This window comes from Zosterops lateralis, assembly GCF_965231275.1.
Source record: "Zosterops lateralis genome assembly, chromosome: 1".
Lineage (NCBI taxonomy): Eukaryota > Metazoa > Chordata > Aves > Passeriformes > Zosteropidae > Zosterops > Zosterops lateralis.
Window position 1 is genome coordinate 22,837,373 of NC_139762.1, and position 21,165 is coordinate 22,858,537.

At 38.1% G+C, this 21,165-nt stretch overlaps 1 protein-coding gene across 8 annotated transcripts in view; it reads left to right on the forward strand.

Moving 5' to 3' along the window:
* Window positions 1-21,165, forward strand: part of ADAM22 (ADAM metallopeptidase domain 22) — a 115,142-nt gene that overhangs the window by 73,269 nt on the left and 20,708 nt on the right. For 3 of the 8 annotated variants that reach the window (XM_083869117.1, XM_083869119.1, XM_083869116.1), the window contains 15 exons: window positions 1,084-1,183; window positions 3,882-3,953; window positions 4,384-4,476; window positions 6,898-6,978; window positions 7,199-7,249; window positions 7,522-7,585; window positions 8,105-8,210; window positions 9,279-9,395; window positions 10,078-10,246; window positions 11,215-11,323; window positions 12,190-12,280; window positions 13,621-13,638; window positions 16,490-16,684; window positions 19,480-19,580; window positions 20,124-20,190. In XM_083869117.1, the coding sequence (XP_083725243.1) occupies window positions 1,084-1,183; window positions 3,882-3,953; window positions 4,384-4,476; window positions 6,898-6,978; window positions 7,199-7,249; window positions 7,522-7,585; window positions 8,105-8,210; window positions 9,279-9,395; window positions 10,078-10,246; window positions 11,215-11,323; window positions 12,190-12,280; window positions 13,621-13,638; window positions 16,490-16,684; window positions 19,480-19,580; window positions 20,124-20,190 (1,434 nt within the window). The remainder of the gene's footprint in view (window positions 1-1,083; window positions 1,184-3,881; window positions 3,954-4,383; window positions 4,477-6,897; window positions 6,979-7,198; window positions 7,250-7,521; window positions 7,586-8,104; window positions 8,211-9,278; window positions 9,396-10,077; window positions 10,247-11,214; window positions 11,324-12,189; window positions 12,281-13,620; window positions 13,639-16,489; window positions 16,685-19,479; window positions 19,581-20,123; window positions 20,191-21,165) is intronic. The other 5 variants (XM_083869120.1, XM_083869122.1, XM_083869123.1 and 2 more) reach the window with 2 other exon arrangements.

A 21,165-nucleotide genomic window follows, 5' to 3' on the forward strand; every position in this document is an offset into this window, starting at 1 on the left:
GTGAATGTGTGCCCTTTTCACCCTACTATACCTGAAAACATATCTGGTAGGATTTTTCCGATTTTTAGCGAGTTAAAAAGCCAGTCTGAGAGGCATTTTTGGTTCTTATTAAAAATACAGATTCCCTTGTTAAGGCCTTTTAATTCTTTCTCTGAAGTTCAAATCTTTCAAATAATTTGGTACATGAAAAAACCTTGTATTTACCTAACTTATTGCTGAACTTTGGTGAAATCCATGGCCTCTGTAGTGTTTATACCTAATTCATGAGCATTATAGATGGAAAAAGCCAGTTATGGTTTGGAAGCTCTCTCTCCCAGCAATGCAGGATAGCACTTTGGCTAATATTTTTATATCCAGTGGTGAGCTAATAGAGGAAAGCCCTTGAGACTCCAAAATCTCCTTGAAGCATAAGTCTTTTCATGACTATGGACCTGAATATAAAGATCACTGCAATTGTCTTGGGAAAAGTTATTTCCTTGTGGAAAGGATCCATGCAAAGATTTTCTGCATCACATTGTTTTTAGGTGGAGCACTGTGCCTCAAGGGCACTCTCTACTCAACTGAAATTCACTGAGTGGGACACAGGACAGAGAGAAACTGAAAGGTGTTAGGTGTTGTTAGAAACATGTTTAAAGTGACATAACTCTATTATATAAAAATTCTGTGCGTCAGGGGAGCCATTTTCTCTAGGAGAGAAACAAGCTATAACCTCTCTTTGTCTCCTGCAGCTTGTATGGGAGGAAATAAATGTATTTCTGAGATCAGGCCTGTTAGTGGAACTAGTCACGCTTGTGCAAACTACATGCTGCAATCAGATTTATGCTGTTTGGTGTGTAAAAACTTAGTGAAATGATCTAGACCTCTCACATTCCATGAGTCCCATGTCATTGTTGAAATTTCCTTATTATCTACTGGAAGGATTTTCAAATTAGATAGACTTACAAACAAATAGTCGCTCTGATTTTGAACAGAGTGTTTTCATTCTTTTTTTAAAGTACAACATTATATTTCTTCTGTTTTGAAAAAAGAAAATGCAGTGTAAAAAGCACCAAAGAAAGTAATCCTTCTACCTTATTCTGTTAGGTACTATCTTCCAAGCAAGTTCTCAGAGTGTGATATTGAGGAATATCATGAATTTTTAAACAATGGAGGTGGAGCCTGTCTTTTCAATAAACCAACCAAAGTAAGCATTAAAATAACATTGAATATTATTTCTATTCAACTGCTAATTTTGATGAAAGCAAGAAAAAATGAAAATTATGATATTGGAAAAAACACTTGTAGTTTTGATAGTTATGGTTGTTTCTAAGTACTAACTAATCTGGTAACATATGGGTGTAAGTAGATTATTTTAGTTCAAAGTTGTTTAGAAATTGCTTTAAAATAAATTTCTAATTAAGTGGTTTCATGTCCAGTAGAGTATTCACAGTCTCTGATCGAGAATCATCCCTCACATAATTTGTTCTGAATATTGTAAATGCAATACCATTTTGTATTTAAAACAGGTCTGCAATGGAGGATTTGCAGCAGTGTTTTGGTATATTCCTGCTCCATTTGCTGAAGCATGTGTTAAATGTAAAGCAAGCAGGATAATGATCTTGACTCTTTTCTATATATAATTAATGGTAACTTATATATAATGGCTGTCTTTCAACAAGGAAAGGAAGGAGGCTAAGGTAGAAAGATAGTCCAATGTGGAAAAAAGACTTATCTGGTAACTGAAATGGTCACAGATGTAAAAGAGAAGAGAGTCAATTCAGGAATGATGCACATTTCTTCTGGTGAACCTGAGAAAAAGTGTATCTTCTGAAAACCACAGAATTTCAATAAAAATTAAAGAAGAGAAGAGAAAACATCAAATCTGAGCAAGCTGAGCCCGCTTATCTCTTAAAGGTCCCTTTTGAGGAAAGAGTATATTATTAAAAGTGGAGAGAAAACACTCATTAATAAGATGTAAAATTTCTTATTTAAAATGTACCTGAGCTTTAGAAATTTTCTTTTTTCCATCTCATTAAAGGTGGAGAGAAATACTGGTAGATTTATTTACTTGCCGAGCGCATTGTTTATATAGTGCCTTACTTGGTTTTATTTTAGTGATTGTGTTCATTTACACATCTGCCAGTTGGAAAAAATCCCAATTACTCTCCTTTCAATTTAGTTTGGCAGCACTTTAGGGGTTTCTTTGATGGCATACAGAAATGTGAGTTAGATGTGGAAGCCAGGGCGATTTAGTCTCTTTTATGCATTGTGGTTTGGATTGGTTTAAAGGTTTTGTCAATGGATGTCTGTCTAATTAACAAAGCTGTCAAAGAAGTGTTTCCTAGCAAGGATGGTGAGACACAAACTTGTTTTTGTTTTTCATGCATTATGAGATGAAGGAAAGCTGATGTGACAAGGTGCACTGTTTGGCAGTGCTCCACTCTTAGATCAAAAATTACATCAAATTACAAAAATTACATCAATGGCTGCTGGAGCAGATTGAACATATGCTCTTTTCAAATGAATGGATGAATGATATGACTTTGGGGAAAGGTTATCCAATTTGCTTTTAATGTTTGGGTTTTTTTAGCTGTCCCTATGTCCTGCAGCAAATTGGCCTAATATTTCAAGGCAGCATGCTCTGTTACTGCCATCCCTTTGTCTCTGTTGTGCAGCACACAGAGAGATATTGAACAAGTTAAAATGTCAGGAAAAGTACATAGGAAACAAGCAGTTTTAACAAGTCTTTAATAATTCTAAAGGCTTGCATACATTTTATGGTAAATTCTACATATGCATTGCATGCTGCAGTCAAATTTCCATTTCAATAGGGGATCTAATAATAGCACATCAGCCTGTGCCAGGCTGTGGTTTGTGGCACTGTGAAGTACGTGGGGTGATGCTCCATCCTGTGGGCTCCTGACAGAAAGGCAGCAGCCGGTGAGAAATGCTCTACAGCATGTATGATGTACTTGTGCAGATGGCTCAGGAGCAGAGTGATTTTTGGAATGGTCCTAGTTTAATTGGAGAACTCAAAGGATGAGCTGCAAAATTTTAGTCTGGTGACACACTTAAATGCCTTCTTATTTATGTAATAAAAGCTACTATTATGTTTTCTTATGTCCAAAGGAAAAAAAAAGTTTTCTTTTGGAAGAACTACCTTTAAAAGTTTTAAGAAGACAGAAAAATTTTAACTGGAAAGAATAGAATGTAAATGTCCCTTAGAAGAGGTTATGGCATACAAATACACAGGTTTTGATCTTTTGAGTTACAGTCCAGCGGGAAGGCTGAAAGGAAAGGGAGGAAGCCTCATCAGCAATACATCCTGTGCACATCTGCCTGTGATACATACTTATAGAAAACTGTCAAAGTTCCCAACTGTGGTAGAGGAAAAAGGAAAGAATAATCCTACTGCAGCAAAAACTTACAAAGAAACCTAGTCTCTCTGCTTCCCAAGCATTTTTGAGCCATATAAAAGAACTACTTTTTATGGCTATTACTTCTAAACTTACAGTACAGGCTTTAACCTTTCAGCCCTTGTCACTTGAACTCCAGAACAACAGCAATTGCAACTGCTGTGAAGATAATGAAATTGTCATATCTTTAAAATTTGTTTTCCTTTATTGTCACACCTTTTGTTTTTCACTATAACTTCTGCTCAAACTGAATTTACTGTAAAGCTGACACCTATGCCGAGAAGATGCCATGTGACTCGGCAGCATTACTGTATTAATTTTCAGGAGTGTTCATTCTCTGTACACTTCACTTGTGTCAGTCCGTGTCTCCCTGTTTTTCAGTTAATGCATTTGGAGTGCTAGCTTTAAAACCATGTTGCACAGAGCAAATATGACAGTGATTCCCTTAAAAGAGACATGCCCTCTGATTTCTGAATTTCCTTGCAGCTTCTGGATCCTCCAGAATGTGGCAATGGCTTTGTGGAAGATGGAGAGGAATGTGACTGTGGGACAATAGCCGTAAGTGCAATTACTTTAAATTAGCATCTAGATTTGTCCAGGATTTGGTACTGCACATTGCTGCTGTTAATGATAATTAGAGGAAGACTAGCAGGGTGAAGGTTGTGTTCTCAAGGATTCATAGTGATATCTATCTCTGCAGAATCAGACCCTCAAAGATATGAAAGAAAGCATTCTCCTAGATGGAAGCACTGGTCAAAGTGCTACAATGTTAGTATTTAATGATTGACAATATGAAATTAGAAAAATTATTTTCTATCTTGCGCAGGAAGCAGCAGTTTCATGCCCCACAAGTACATGCCTTTTTCTGCCTCTAGGAACCTAAAAGAATGAATAAAAATGCATTTGGGTAGTGTGCTATGAAGTGATAAGAGCTTGGGGTTCATGTGCTTTTCCCATGTATTGTGTTCTGTGCGTGTGTGTTCCTCAGGAGTGTGCCAGCGAAGGAGGGGAGTGCTGCAATACCTGCACCCTGACCGCGGGCTCCCAGTGCAGCAACGGGCTCTGCTGTCGGAAGTGCCGGGTAAGGGCAGCGACCTTCCCTGCAGCAGCTTGGTGGGAATGCATCCAGGTGGCTGCAGGCACTACAGCACGTGTGTTTTCCCTTGTGGTCCTTGTGATTACTCTTCTGAAAGCTTACCTTTTAAAACTGGCTGAAATCTGATTTTTCTGAGGCTGTATTCTGTCTTTTAGGGTTGGCTTTTTGGGGCAGGGGCTGTCATCAAATGCAGAGGTAAATTGAATCCTTCCAGTTTCAGACAAGTTTGAATCAGGTTGAAGTTCTGTATCTCATTTGACATCCTTGCTTAAAGGATAAATTAACCATAAAGGTTTCATTAGATGTCTTTGTTTTTCCACTATGAGAAAGGTGCAGCACTGGAACAAGTTGCTTAGAGAAACTGTGGATGCCCCATCACTAGAAGTGATCAAGGCCAGGTTGGATGGATCTTTGAGCAAGTGGAAGGTGTTCTGCTCATGGCAGTGGTGTTGGAGCTAGATGGTCTTTAAGGTCCCTCCCTACGTTAACCCTTCTGTCATTCTGTGAGCCTGCACATCCTTATCCATGTGCCCCTCCCAATGCCATATGTGTTGCTCTGGATTTTCCCCATGAGACTGAATGACAAAATCATACCACAGAGTGTCTGAGGGGAGGATATAGTAAAAAACACAAAAGCACAGCCAGCAGGATTACTCAGAAAGATTAATTTAAAAGACAACCTGACTTCAGTTTCAGTTTGGTCTGACTGTGTTTCCTTATGTTTGGACTGACTGAAATCCTGTTGAGTAAAGGGAAACAAGCCCTATGTAAACTCTTAAGTTATTCTTCTTGATACATCAGTAAATAGTAAAAGAAGGTTTAACCAGATAGTGGCTGTAAGGGAGCCCTGCTAAATATGACTTCAAATAGTTTGTACTCAGTAATAAAGGTAATTAGTATTAATGTAGTTAAAACTGTGGTGTACATGTGTGATATTTTTATCTTTGTCTGTGCACATTTGAGGGTTTCATTTCCTTAGGAGGATCATTAATAATAACTGTGGACCACATTCTTGACTTCATGCTCATCCTAATGTTAAAAAAAGAAAAAGCACAAATTATTCTGGAACAGATCACATTTCCCTAAGCACATTCATTTTTTAAATGTAATAATAATAATAAAAAAACCCCAGCAAATTGCCAGTGTGGGTGAATTTTGCTAAAGAATCCAAGTCACATGGGCACCATATTAAAGACTATCAGAACAAAGCAAAGCTTTTGTATACCTTTTCATTTTTTTTCTTTTTTTTTTTTTTTTTTTTTTTGCAAATGAGAAGAGGATTTATCTGCTTACAGAGTGGCAAGAGTGAGAGAAGAGAAAAGTAGAATTTTACAGAACATATATCCCTAGGAGGTGTTTATCACAACAACTGAAGGATGGAATATAATAGTTGCCAAACTTGGGGTTAATTTCCCCTGCCTGAAAGCAGGTGTGAAGGAGGGGTTGCAAGCAATACGTGGTGATTATACATGCCAGAATCCTGAAGTGTCTCTGACAATGTTTGTGTCTGTTTGCATTTTTCCAGTGACTGGTAGAAAAAAGAAGCTGAGGGCTGAGAAAGTACCATAGTCTAGCTCTTCCACTGATGTGTGCCTGTTCACACCAGCTGTGAAGTTAGCATTTTTCCCCTGAAAAATGTATGTGCATGCAGATCCAAAAAGAAAAATCATAGGCCTGTAAAATGTACTTTGTGTCACAGTCTTAAGAAAACTTTGAGGAAAAATAAGGAGTCTGTAATAAGTCCATGAAGAGAAACACTAAAATTGCCTCAAATGAGATGTCTTCCTTCTTTTCCAGGTCTTGATACTTAGCACATAATTCTTTCAGCAAAATGTCTATATTAGGTCACTAGTACACTTTTCATCATTAAATATCCAGTCCCTTAGAAAATGGTGTCAAAATGTACAGAGTTCGGTACATTTAATAATAGCCAGTTCTGCAACAACAATGGGGGATTAAAATAACCAAAGTGTTACATGTGGAGGTCTGTGTGTTCTTCATCCCTAGAGAGAAGATCAGGATGACTCCTTCTGTTCTGTAAAGAAGAGCAAAATAGTCACAAAAAGGCACAGTGACCTGGTAGAATAATGCTGCCGGCCACTGCAGTATCAGTTTGGACACCCCCAGGGGTCCTCTGTCCCAGGAGAGACTTCTGCTTGGCCCACAATCCATGCCCTTGGGAGGGATTGCGTCAGAGAGTGGTACCACTTGCACCAGTAAATGACTTGCATGGTGCAGCATACACACCAGGGAAAGGACAGTCTTCCCACTTCAGTCAGCACATGGATATTTCCCTTTCTTTATTTTAGATAAAACTGTAAGCAGTTTTATCTAACTGGAAGCATTGCATTTAAGGCAAGATATGGAGAAACCAAGACACTGATTTTCTGTGCTTTTATTTTCCAGTTTGAACCTAAAGGAGTTTTGTGTCGAGAAGCAGTGAATGATTGTGATATTGCAGAGAACTGCACAGGAAATTCCAGCCAGGTGATTTTGTGTCTTCTATTCATAAGACAAAAAACCCCACCCAAAATCTCGAAATCACTATGAATGTTTTGTATAGTATGGTGTATAAATATTGTGCTAAATCTGTTGATGCTGAAGAAAACCAGAATGATACTGAAATGGTTTTTCATATGACTTTCGTTGTATACTTTACTTTCATGCTTGTCTGATCTATGATCTGTTACTTATTTTCTCTCTATAGTGTTCTCCTAATATCCATAAAATGGATGGATATTCATGTGATAACAGACAGGTAATTAGGACTTCAGTTTGTTTTACATTCTTTCAGCTGTTATAGATTGCTTTTTACAGATTTTGTTTTCAGATCTTTGGAAGTCACCTGGGACAGTTCTGCTAACATTCATGATTTTTGGGTGGTAGTCATATTTTGAATGAAAAGAAGATAGAATCACATATCCATTGCCTCAATATAAAGCGTGTGACTAATCTTTATATTAAAGAAATACATATTTTGGAAAATAAAGTAATTTGAAATATTTTCTGTATTTTTTTCTTTCTTTCTAGGGTGTTTGCTTTGGAGGAAGATGTAAAACCAGAGACCGGCAATGTAAATATATCTGGGGTGAAAGTAAGTTAATGTTTCTGTTTCTAAGTTGGTTGTAATACATGTCGCTTGAAAGACTATCTTAGCTGAGAAAAATTATGGAACAGGCATACTGAGAGCTATTGAACACATCTAGAATCTCCCTTTCTTCCCATCATTTTGTCTTTCCATCCTCTTTTCCAGCTTTTTCTCTAGTGTTGGTTAATTTACTGGTATTTTTTCTGAAACCTGAAAATTTAGTTCTCATTAATAACCTTCTACAGAGCCTTTACTCATGTTCATTAATTTACTTCAGTGGCTTCTGGACATTTTTGACCAATAAAATCTCATCAATCTGAACAAAATTTAAAAGCAGTCCTGTGGTGCCATCATAAAGCTTTTAACCAAGAAGAGGACTATGCTGAGTTTCATGGGCCACCTGCAGATCATGGTGTTTCAGTTCACAAATTGGGAAGCTCTGCTTGCTTTGACTTTGTATGCCCATGTCTCATATCATGGCTTTTCAAAGTCATCATCTTAGAAGAGATTTGTTTCTGTTTATAGAAGTGACGGCTGCTGACAGGTACTGCTATGAGAAGCTGAATATTGAGGGGACTGAAAAAGGCAACTGCGGAAGAGACAAGGACTCTTGGATACAGTGCAATAAACAGTAAGTTGATGCATTTAGAAAGCTACTAGAATGAGGTTCCTATCCCTGATCCAGTTCTTTAGCTGGCATGAAGAGACTCAAAAAGGTTCTCTATGGATCAGACTTCTGGCCGTCTTCTGCAGACCTTTGTGCAAGAAATCCCAGAGGGAGCAAGGTGCCATGAAGACATGATCCCTGACAAGAAAGCACCATCTGAGCTTGGGAGCACATGGACAGAAAGTGGTCCTAGTACTCAGTGAGGGGGGAGCAGTGCAGAGGGGAGCAGCCTTTGGTTTCACACATCTTGGTGTGGTGTTCACTTTTTATGCTGTGCCATTGCATTGCTAGTTGTGTTCACTTTTCATGATATTGTAACTTTCCAAGTATAGTCCTGCAAGTCGATGCCTAAAGCATTTTTTCACATTCTGCATATATGCAGTTGATTATTTCTGCCAATTTCTGAACTGTTCAAGTCTTTATCAAACTGTTTTTTCAGATTTCTTCATTCTGTCCATGACATTTGATTTCTAGTTCTGCTTACAGGTGAACCAGTGTTCTTTCCCACTTTATTAATGCAGATTTGGTAACCTTAATTCTGTTCTATTACAAATTCATAAGTAAAAAATATTCAATAATATGGGAGATGTCAGACCCTACTATTCTGTCAGTGCAAAAGTTTCCACACATGAATACTGAGGTCCCTTCAGTAGTTGAATTAAACTTGGTGTCTATAGTTCCCTTACATATGCGTCCTATGAGACTGTATTTAGAACCAGAGAGCTGTCGCTCCTCTATGAACCAGTTACTATATCTTAATAGATCATTAAATTGATTTGATGTGGTTTGTTATTGACAGCTCTCTGCTTGTTATTAGTCAGGGCATTTTTGATAATGCATTATAAAAACAGAGATTTCCTAATCTAACTTCCAAGGAGAAGAATTTTCTTGGGAAACAGCATAATTTATGGAAATTATTGTCAGTGGGAGAATAGCAAGGAATTAGAAATAGGTTACCAAGCAAGTGGTCGTATTTTTGATTTTTCATTGAATATTATTTCTTATGAGTATCTGTTTATTCTTTCAATGCAGGGATGTGCTTTGTGGATACCTTCTGTGCTCCAATATATCCAGTGTGCCCAGACTTGGAGAACTTGATGGTGAAATCACAACATCAATCTTGCACTATGGAAAAGTCTACAATTGCAGGTGATTGGAAATCCTGAAAACAGAACAATCAATATCCATCTTGCATAGAAAATCAGCTTTCTCATTCCTTACTGGAGAAAAACTGTTTCCATTAATTTTATTTTCTATTAACACATAACCATCATTTCTGTTCAACGTTTGTTAAGCTTCAGAAAATTAACTGCCTGTGGGGCAGTTTCGCAGTCCCCTCAATAGTTAATTTTGCCTGTAGAGATGTAATGCTCTTTTTAGGCCCTGCAATTTTACATTGTTTTATATCTGCAAAGTACTTCATGTACCCAAAATACTCAGACATATGCCTGCACTGCCAAAATCAACTGGCAGCCTAATTCATTGCTATATTGTAGCTGAATTCTAATTATAGATGTGGTATGTTTTCATAGCTTCACACAACTGCAAGATGAAATGGTGTTCTAAACAAGTAAACTGAGTTTTATCTAATTTTAGCTGTTTCACAGGAAAAATGGTCCTTGTTTTCATGATTACATTTATTTGATGTAGATACAGTGTTTTTGTTTGTTTCACATTAGGCCCAGTGAGATCACTAAGCCAATACTGATTCTTACCTGGTCCTGGGCTTTGTGTAGCACAGAAATACAGGCAGCAGCCCAGAGCCCAGTTTCTCAAGCAATCCCATCTAATCACAGCACAAACCCCAAAGGTCCTCTTGCTTGTGTTGCAGTGGTGGCCATGTGAAGCTGGATGAGGACACGGATCTGGGCTACGTGGAGAACGGGACGCCATGCGGGCCGGACATGGTGTGCCTCGACCATCGCTGCCTCCCCGCAGAGGCCTTCAACTTCAGCACCTGCCCCGGCACGACGGACACCCAGATCTGCTCTGGGCACGGGGTACGTGCCTGCACTCTTTAACGCTTCTTGCTGGTTTGCTGAGTACCTGGCCTTGTATAGTCTACTAGCTGCACCATTCGGGAAGCTAGCAGTGTGACTCTGGAAGTCATGAAACTGGAGAAGATTTTGAAAAGGAAAAGGGAAGGAGGCACATAAGTAAATATAATGCATTCCAGTCAAGGCATCTTAAACAATGAGTCATAGTTAGTATGTATTAGTTTTACAGAGTTTTATCAATCGATGTTTTTGCTATCACTTTTGCTAACTTGATTGATATTTCCTCCAGCAATGTGCTGGAGAATAAATACAAAGTGTTTATGAACTGAGAAACTTGCGTCTCTGTTCTTCCAGAGACCTGTTCTTTTTAATTCCCTCTTTATTACATAAATAGCCAAAAAGTTTCATGAAGTTGTTGATGATGTTGGATTTTGTGGGCTGAGAGTTCCTTTACTCTGGAAAACTCTTGGCTGGTTTCTCTGCTCGATGTGCAGTCTGTGGCTTTGCTGTGGCCCTGGCGAGCCCCCTTGTCCCTCACACACAGTTTGACACCATGTCCAGGGCTCTATGACTGAACCAAAATCAAAGGACTTGTTCTCTCACAATGTCTATTGTCTTGTACATTGCTTCGAAACTTCCTTATTTATCTGAAATCATGTACTTCATCATATTTTGAAAACAGCATCATTAAGGTCAGTCTCCCAAAGCAATTATAAATGGTTCTATTAAATATAGATTACATTAAAGTATGTGCTGAATAAACATGTCATCTATTTATATAAAACATAATAGCACATTTAATGCATTTATATCTAACATATAAATAAAAAACTGCTATATATTAAAAATTATTTTGCAAAATTTTGTAAGCAGTAAAATCATGGCTTTATTACTGTACCTATACTTGAGGTATTAATTATGGGAATGGATTAATAATCTGATTTTTGTCTGAGCTACGCTTTTGACTGCAGGTTTGTAGCAATGAAATAAAGTGTGTCTGTGACCGATTCTGGGGAGGAGATGACTGCAGTTCTCACATCAAAGATGATCTATTTTTTGATAAAGATGCCATCAATAAAGGTATGTTGTTATGATTTTTACCAAAAACTGAAAATGCTTGGATTTGAGGAAAGTTCATTAAGCAAAACTAGGTCTCCTACTCTTTCAGTTAGTACAGAACATGCTGCAGTATCAGGAGCCTCGTTCCCCTCTTTTCCTCCCACAGTAGAAGCACTCAGTGCCTGTAAATGAAGCCTCAGCCAGTGCATCTTTAGGAGCTCATGTCAGTGTCATGGAGTTCTACCATGTTCCCAATCTTCTGAGTAGCCTTATTAGGCATATTGACAGATTAGGGCAAGCAAAAGGTTACTGGGACATTCCATATCTAGATGGAAAGGTAATGCTTGACTTTTATATTTACTTCCAACTGAGTGGGAGTTTTTATTCAGCTTTAGTCTTGCATACAGAAGAAAGATATATTACGGAAAAATGAGCTTGTAAGTGTTGGTCATTAGAAATCCTTGTGGGAGGACTTCTTCCAGAATCCTTCATTTGAATAATTTATTCAGCTATGGCACGGATCTAAGCAAAACCAAACAAGTAGTCACTTTTATTCCATGGTAAACATGTATTTGCTAGGGCAGGTTGTAAGGATGTAATCTACAGCAGTTTAATATTGGTAATACTGTTTTGGAATATCTGGCACAGGTTTTCCATGTAACAAGCATTCAGTTAATGGAAACAGACAGAGAGGTCAAAACCTGATTTACTAGTGATCTTTTAATGTCCATGCTATGCTTCAGGAGTGTACAATTCATGCTTCAGGGTTCAATTAATCAGCCCAATGGAAGTTGTTCAAGTTGGTTTTTTGAAAGATGGTGGTTTACTGTTTTTGTATATTTTTCTCCTAAAACCATGTATATTTTTCGTTTTTCTTGTGTTTCCAGGTGTGGTTAGCACAAATATAATAATAGGGGCTATTGCTGGCACCATTTTGGTGTTGGCTCTCGTTTTAGGAATAACTGGTTGGGGTTACAAGTAAGTACATTTTGTTCTTCTTAATAGAGTTTAAGAATATATGTATTTCATCTGATAGCTGATTATGTTATGAAAAGAACAATTCAAAAAATCTAAAAAATCCAAATTCAACAATATTTATACAGTGACATTTTTATCATATTAACATTTTCCAAGCATTTCTTAGAGAATTGGGTTTTAGAGAACTTGATCCAAATTTGAATTTTTTTCTCATTTAGTAATTAATTTTATTTTTTCTTCTGGATGATCAGATTATGATTTTACTGTATGTGACAAAGGAAATACAAGAACATGATCTGATTAAATTATAAATTTTTCCTCATGATGAAGTAAATATAGTAAGATTAGCTCTCAGTCAGTCAGCAAAGCATTTAACCATAGGCTTCCTTAAATAGATGATTATATTTAGTTGGCTTAACCTGAAATTAATTCAAGCACATTTTTTGGTAGAAAAGATCTGCAATTTGCAAATAAGGCTCAAGTTCTCTCCTGGTGTTGAGCTGTCAGTGCTCACTGAGAGGCAAAATGGATTGTATTAGCCTGATTGGTCTTTTTTCAATTGTAATTATTTTGTGAATTTCTTATAAAAAACAGAGGGATTTATGTTTTTTGCTTGTAGTAAAAAAAGATTCAAGGTAGTGATTTTATCATCTGTGTTTGGATGAGACTGTCTCTTGAAGTAATTTGTCCCTAGGTCCTGGTTGTGCTTGGAGTGCAGGGCAGGCTCAGCTGCAGGCTGTGGCTGGGGCACAGCCCCAGTGCTTTGGCATAATGAAGTGGGCACAGTCTCTGCTGGTTTGCCAGACTGAGGTAGGCTGAGGGCAGCTCACAAATGCATAAGGAAGGAAGCATTTAGAATAAAAACTATGAAGATGAGGATAGTAGAAAAGTAGGATATACTGTCTTGGTATATCACCCTCAGTTTCTGGCAGTATCTGGAAATCTGGACTGTTTTTTTGAGTAAAGCTCTAGAAGTTAAGGGCTCACTTTGAGATCATTTCTAGCCAGTGGGATTAATTTTTGGAGATTCAGGATGAGAGTGCGCCTCTCACTAGCAGCTTCACAGTGAACAGGCTTAAACTCGTGAACAGCACCTTACACTCAGCGCTGACTAGCCATCAACACAAATATTTTATTTATTTTATTTTATATGTTTATTCTAATGCAGTATATTTGTAAATATCCTTATTTCAGTAGTGATTTTGTAGAAATATTTTGAGGAAAAATTCCATTCTGTATACAGCGCTTTTCTTTTTACATTTTTTTTGGTCTTATTGACCCTGTGTACCTGCATAATAAAAACTCATTCTTCTTCTTTTCTCTTCTGTTTATATGGAAAGAAACTACAGAAGACAGAGGTATGTGATAAAAGTAGTGGAATGTATCTTAGAAATCTCTGAAAATAGCTTTTATTCTCTTTTGCTCATTTACATGTTATAGAAAATATTGAGATGGATTATCATATTTTAAATAATAGATGAAATCAATATTCTGTAATGCATTGCTTGAAATCCTGATTTCACTGGAGTCAGTAGAAAAAATAATGGTTTTTATACTTCTGCAATAGGCTGTTTTATTTAGGAAAACAGGAGAATATTTCCAATAAGAGAGACTGAAAATCAGCTATTAGAGATGAAAGTGTTCTTGGGAGGCTAAGAACGGAATAATTAATATTAACATTGATGCTCAGGAGCCTTTTGAGAAAAATTAATTCCTGGAGCTTCTTTGCAGTTAAAAATACAATGCAATTAAATTGCTGTGTGGACAAAGAGCCCATTCTTTCCCATCACCCTGTTCAATTGATTCATAGCTGAAGCACAGTACTGGCTTCAGCACAGGGCTGAGCTTTCACCGTTTCAAGCTTGTGGCCAAAAATAAACCATTTTCCTAGTAACTTCTGTTTGGCTCCTGGAAGACCACCTCCCTTTGATCAGGCATCTGCCTGGCAGATGGGTCTTGTGGGAAGGAGTTGGCTCCTTCCTCTCCCAGTCCCCAAGAGATAAGAGGATTTCTCAAATTCCCCTGTTTTCTGCCTGTACCATTGCCTTCTCGTCCAAGCTGCTGCTTTGTTTGTTGCTGCTACCTGTTGTGCTTGTTCTCCATTTCCCTTTGTGTAGCGCTTTCTCTGCCAGGCTCAAAATATTTGTAAAAAGTGAGAAAACACTGTCAAGTGCTGGTTGTGTGCTACAGGGTCAGATAGGCCATAAGTACAGTAACAAGTAAAAGGCGACACTCTTGAAGTCAAGCCTTATGCAGAGGCTGGTGGCTAGGAAATGCCACCCAGCACAAGGAAGGCAGAATTTAAGGACTTGGTGCTGCTTAGTGGAAACTGATGTATCTATAAATGGAAACTAACATGGTCATCAAGTTGTTGTACTGTGGATGTTTCAGTATTGGCTGAGAACAGAGCAGACAAAATCTCGAAACAGCAACAGAGTCCACCCCATGTATGTTTGCATTGGAATATTAGAGAATGTAACTTCTTCAGATATCTTCACCTCCAGAAATTACTTTATGGCCAGAGAGCTGTGAGTGTGCAGCCAGTCTGCAGCTGTGTCTGAGAGCACAGGCAGAGTGGAAACCAGCCTAAGCTGAGGCTTCTGAAGGTAATGGAGGGCTCCGTCATTTTAAAGATGAGGAAGATATTTAGTAGCTGAATCTCTTTCGTGCATGGAAAGAAGTTCTGTAGGATGACTACTAAATAGAATAATTTTGGATGAGTACAAGGAGTGCAGTAAATGGAAAAACAGTTACCCACCAGACTGTCCAGACTGTCCCTTTTTTGAAAGAAAAATATGATTGCTTCTTAAATAACAGTGAGAACAAGCCATTATAATATTTTTGAGCATGACATAAGGATGATGCTTGGTACTAATAAGCAATTGAAACAAGTAAACAGAAAGGGGTAAGAAGAGCCAATTAGCAAGGATTCTGCCAGCTGGGGTACTGTGGTTTTAAAGGGTACAGCTATATGGAAGAAGTTATTTTTGATGGAGTAGCAAGAGAGCAGTTTGCTAGAGGAATCCTGGGGAGCAGAGCTGCCCACACTGAGCCAACTCTGAACACACCCATGTGCCAGCTGAGGAATGGGACGAGAACTGAAACTCGGAAGGTGTTAGAAGATGGAGTGTGGAAGTACTGCATTGCACTATGTATGTGCCATATAGTTGTATACTTTACATACTTAAGAAGCATTAGAAATCCAGATATGGAATGAGGAGGTCCCAGTTTAGGTCTGTAGCTATACACAATCTGAACATGAATCAACCTGATAAATGTGCATCTTAATAGGGGCAGACTGTAGCAAAAACATCTTGGAAAGTGCAAGGTTGAATAAATACTGATGCTGGTATTATGAAATAGTCAACCATCAAAGTAACTACTTGGGCTTGGGAGGATTTTTAAACCTGGTGGAACTATAACTGGAATATTTACATGTCAGGTATTCTCTGCTGGAGATGAATTCACCATCTGCAAAAACTTAGCATAACTTGATTAGAACTTTCTAATGGACAGATAGTTTATCCTTTTCCAGGACTAGAAGTTCAGTTATGGCGCATAAAACTATTACATTACTTTCAAGTGTGTTTTGGCAGATTGAATCTACTACTGTGGTAATCAGGAGCAGCCGAGAATCTCTGACACTGGTGTTAGTTCCCTTACACAAGAAATCGGTTAAAAATCTGTAGGTTTTTATCCTCCTGAGATTTAAACAACTCAACAGGTTGCTACTCTTGAATTCAATCATGATCACAAAAGTTAAATGGGAAGCATCTACCTCAGAAGGAAAAAAGCATTCACTTTTCCTGAGCTCCTCTTTGATGCATGTATTCAGCTTAGGCTCAGTTCTGGTGCTGCACCTGAGAGTGCTTTTTGCAACCAGCATGATGAGTTATTTGAAATGTCTGGACTGCTTAGTGCCTCAAGAATCACTAACTGCTCACTTTGAAAATTGTAATCAGAGTTAACCAGTGAAACGTTCCTTTTTTTCCCTTTCCAAAACCACATAATCCACTTTTCTGCATGTAACAGAAGTGTGTGGGAGTTTTCTCTCAGATGGTTGAATTATTTATTAATAGCCTTATTGTGTGTGGTTTTCTCAAGGATTGCTATCCTTACCTCTTTCTTTCAAACTAATCTTCATGCATGTTTGTGTGTGTACTAGTTCCTGTCATGTTTTCTGATTCTCCAATGTTTATTACACTTCAGACAAATACCCCAGGGAGATTATGTAAAAAAGCCGGGCGAGGCCGACTCTTTTTATAGCGACATGCCTCCTGGAGTCAGCACAAACTCTGCATCTAGTTCTAAGAAGAGGTCTGCTTTTCTGTCGCATTTTCAGATTTCTACCTGTTCCATCACCCATTATTCCATTAGTCAGAACATTTCATTGTTTTGCAGCAGGTTTGATTCTTTCTTCTTTCTTTGTGGAATGTTAGAAACAGCATCCTTTCTGCTTTGATTACTGATTTTTCTCCTGGGTCCTAGTTGCTAATTAGTATGATTAGGCCAGAATAAAAAAAAAATTGCATTGTAAATCAATTTTTGTTTAATAAAATTTTCATAATATCCCTGCTTGAGAATTGATTTCAAGTAGACTGTAATAATAATTGCTAGCTGAAAAAAATTAAATAAAACTCCAACAACTTTTTTGATCATGGTCATGTAATCAAAGAAAAGGAACATTGTCTTGTTTCAATAATAATTATAAACCTAAAATGTTCAATATAAATGTTATTTTTATATCTTTATTTGTCAGTGTCATTAATCCAGTGTGTTGACTTAGACTTCTGCTGTCTCATATTAAAGATGATAGTGATTGCATTTTATTCCACATACTAGACTAGCATACTAAATGGTCATCAAGTGTTATATTAGGAAATAATTCTACAAAGACTTTCTGTAGTTTTCTGTTTGCTGTCATTAGACTAGAGAGAATTAGATTTTCCCCTTGATGAGATTTCTCTAATTCCGTTATTGTTCCAGTTGCCTAAAAAATCCAACATTTTGAAAGGGAAGATTCATTTAGAAGCATTGAGAGCCATTTGTAATTGCTAAGATCATGATGCTCACTGTTCCTCTGCAGTTAAACATTCTTTGTATGAAAAATCTCCAGCTAGCACTGTGAAACAATTTAGGAGAATCGCTGTGTCCTGGAGGAATTGACAGTCATGAACTGCTTCACAGGAAAACTGCAGTTCTCAATTCTTGTCTCAGTAAGCAGCCTACAACTGTGCTTCAGTTGATGAAGCCATTTTCTTTGCTATTATTTCAATGAAAGTAAAGAGAAATGTATGGAAGGGACACATATGTAGTGACATTTGCTATTTTGGTATAGCAGCTTGATCTTGTATACAACTTCATTCAGTTTGTTCTAATAACTGTTTTTAGGAATACCCCGGTGGTGATTACTTAATTATCTCTAATTTTTAAATTCAACTTTTTAGATGTGTGAGTTGTTTTTTTCAAGAAGCAACCATTAATCTTAAATAATGCACTATTTGTGTTGGAGAATCTTTTTTAATTTGGTTAAAATTTTGAAAAAAAGCCTTGGTAAAACAAGTTTTCATAGCTTTGTCTATCAGGTTTAAATACCAGTTAAAAAAGTTATTTTTATATGACTGTAATTTAATGTGTTTCTTTTTTCATGCAATATCTGTGTTTCTTTTCATACTTCATTTATTTCATATGTCTCTCTTTATTATTTGTTCCAATATGCTGATGGTTTCTAAGGTCTGTCTGTACTAGAGAGTTTTGTTGTTCCCACCACCAGTTCAGGTATGTTGTGCCACTGTCAAGTCTGGAAAAGTAAGTCTGACAAATATTCCATTAACGTTGTGATACAGCTGACATAGTCCTTCCATTTGAATTCCCAGAGTGCTACCTCCTACCTTCCAAGCTGGTTTTGATTTTTGCTCTGTGTGCCGGTATGGATGGCATCTCCTGGGAGCTGTTAGAGTGGCTGGGCCATCAGCTCCCTGGGCTTCTCCATGCTGGAAAGCATGAAATGTTAGCTGGTATTCAGAGGATGTTCAGGGATTAAGACATAACTTTATGATAACTCTTGTTATTATGAATTAGCAAACACCAAAACCATTATATAGCAAGACATTCCTCAACCTGAAAGAGATCTTGAGGAGGAGGAAATGTTTGACAGTCTGTCAGTGGATCTCTTGTTACTTAGACCTTTCATGATATGGTTAAGTTTGAATTAGTGAAACCCTGGGCTTACTTCAGTGTGGCTGTGATTAGCCTGAGCTTCTGGGAGCTGAAAAGCATCTCTCAGATGCCTCCAAAGAAAGCAGAGACTGAAAAATCGGAGTATCCAGACTTAAAAACTGCAAAAAGAGTTCCTTTAAGCAAGACTTTGTAATAAGTAAGCCATCCATTATGAATTTTGCAACTTCCTCCTCTCTTTTGGAAATAATTGTAGATCTCATGGCAAACAGCTGAGCAGCATCTCTAGTTCAACAAGAGGCAGCCTGTTGTAAAACCCCATGTGTTGGACATTGCCACATACATCTCTGGCTCTTAGAGGGAATACAAGAGGAAGGAAAAAACAGTTTGCACCAAGCACCTAGATAAAAAGAATATTTTTGGTTTTGAGTTTACCATTAGAAGTATATACTGCAGCAATTGGCTGATAAAATATAAATGTTCAAAATTAGCAAAAATGAGGCCGACTTACCTCTCCCCTGGCACTACCAGCTCTGGGTGGGAGGATGGTCATCACAAACTCCTGAGCCCCTGAGACTGGTAGCAGTAGGGTGAGGGAAGCTGTCCTGGCTTTCCTGCAGCAGCATAAGGTCGGCAGCCCGCAGGTGGGACGTTCTTGACTGTGAGATGAAAAAGCCTTGAAGTGAGCACAGTTATAAGAGCATCTTCCATCTAGGAACTGAGGCAGAGCTGCAAATCCAAAGGAAATCTGATGTGCACTGGTGTTTGTGAATTCCACAGCAGACAAGTGAGAAAGCAGTGTTGATGCCTGGCTCTTGAACATGGGCACATGGAACCACTGCAGGGACAGCTGCAAGGCTTAACTGCAGAGTTTAATCAGAAATCCTGGATGCTCTGCTAGTGCAGACAGACCTTAGGCTGTATTTTGTCACTGGCCTTGGGAATGTGACGGAACCGCTGAGCTAACATTGATGTGAGACAATACCCTTAACAATAACCGCATCTGAGCCCTCCTATTCCAGGTCAAATGGATTATCTCATTCCTGGAGTGAAAGGATCCCAGACACAAAACATATTTCAGACATTTGTGAAAATGGGAGGCCTAGGAGTAATTCTTGGCAAGGTAAGTGTGAACCACTGTGCTGGCCACAGTGGAAACTGGCCTATGGACCGTGGCTGCTCTGAAAGTGTAGCTGCACTTAGGACAGCAGCATGACTCCTTAAAATTATGCTAATTGTTATTAACTTGGAATTAGGATTTAGCAGCACTCTACATAAGTGCCTTTTTTACACAGTGTTTTATCACAAAGAAAATACATTTAATTTCTCCCTCCAGTGTGAGCTAACATGAAAAAGAGAAAGAAATCTATTCACTATTGCCACCTCTGTGATTTTTATCAGGCAGTGTTTAGTGTTTTTCTTGAAGTGTAGCGATTTTGTCAAATAACACCTGAAATTAAGAAGTTTTTTGCTCTGCACAGTTGCAACAAAAATTAGAGAAAGGTAACCTAAGTGTCTGAGGTAAATCAAGAGGAACAGACCTGTGAGATTTAAACGGTTAAAGGTAGCAACTCTCTTGCTATGGATGAAAAAAAAAAATACAGTTTGGCACGGGACAGGTGAGTTTCAAGTTGTTTTACTGTCTTTGTCCTTTGATTTCTTTCAGGTAATATAGGAGGAAACAGAAAGAAAGTCAGAGGCAAAAGATTTAGGCCACGGTCTAATTCAACTGAGTAAGTCTGAATTCAAAAAAGCAAAGCCAAAAAGTAGAGTTTTCATATTTGTGTTTTGTAGATGGAAATTAAGAGTACTGAAAAGTAGATAGCTCCATTTTTTCTCTTCGGCCCATTCTGATTGCTGACTGATAATCTGGTAAATGGTTTGGCTAATGTATTTCAACCTCTTCTTATGTATTATTTAAAAATTAACTATTAATTTTCTTTTTTTATGTAGGCTTCCTCACAGTTGTTGCCATAGCAATTCCCAATGATGGTGGCAGCCTGCACCATCACTGCAGGCTGTTGTCTACAGTAAACTGCCATTGCTGAGTGTATCCTGGTTCAATACTGAGTTTCTGATAACCTGACTGTTTCCTACCCTTGTCTTTGCCTTGGGTTGGGCCATTACAGAGTTAGAGATTTGTATCTCTGCATATCTTCCTGGAGGTTTTAGGGGAGGTATCTCTCTGCTTTGAGAGTACCTTGAAGTTTGCCATTGTAAGCCTGAAACAGCCAGTCTTGAGTAAGCCCTGCAATAAATGGGTAATTAAAGTCTCTACCAAGTGACTGATCCCCAGACTTTTCCACTATGGCTTAGAGCTGTTGGCTTATTGATTTATTGGTTACATTTCCTGAAGAGCCCATGTGTGCAGTGCTCCAAACACCAAAAAAGCCTTTCTTATGTACTTATGCCTATTAGTTCAGGCCCCTCTTGTGAATGAGTGCTAGATGGCTGGAAACCTCTGGGCTTGTCAGAAGCCCTGGCCTGCTCTTAAAGCACTTACACCCCACATGAATGGCCCCTTCTTTGACCATGATGGCAGTGACAGTGTCCTTCCCCATATCATGACTACTAACTTTGCACCTTGATGGGCAAATGGGCTTGATACCAACCCTGCTGGAAGCTAACAATGCTAACTGCATTCTGGGCCCCATTTTCTTTGGTTTGGAGATTTTGAGTTTGTTCTAAAATTTTTCTTTCACCTACAG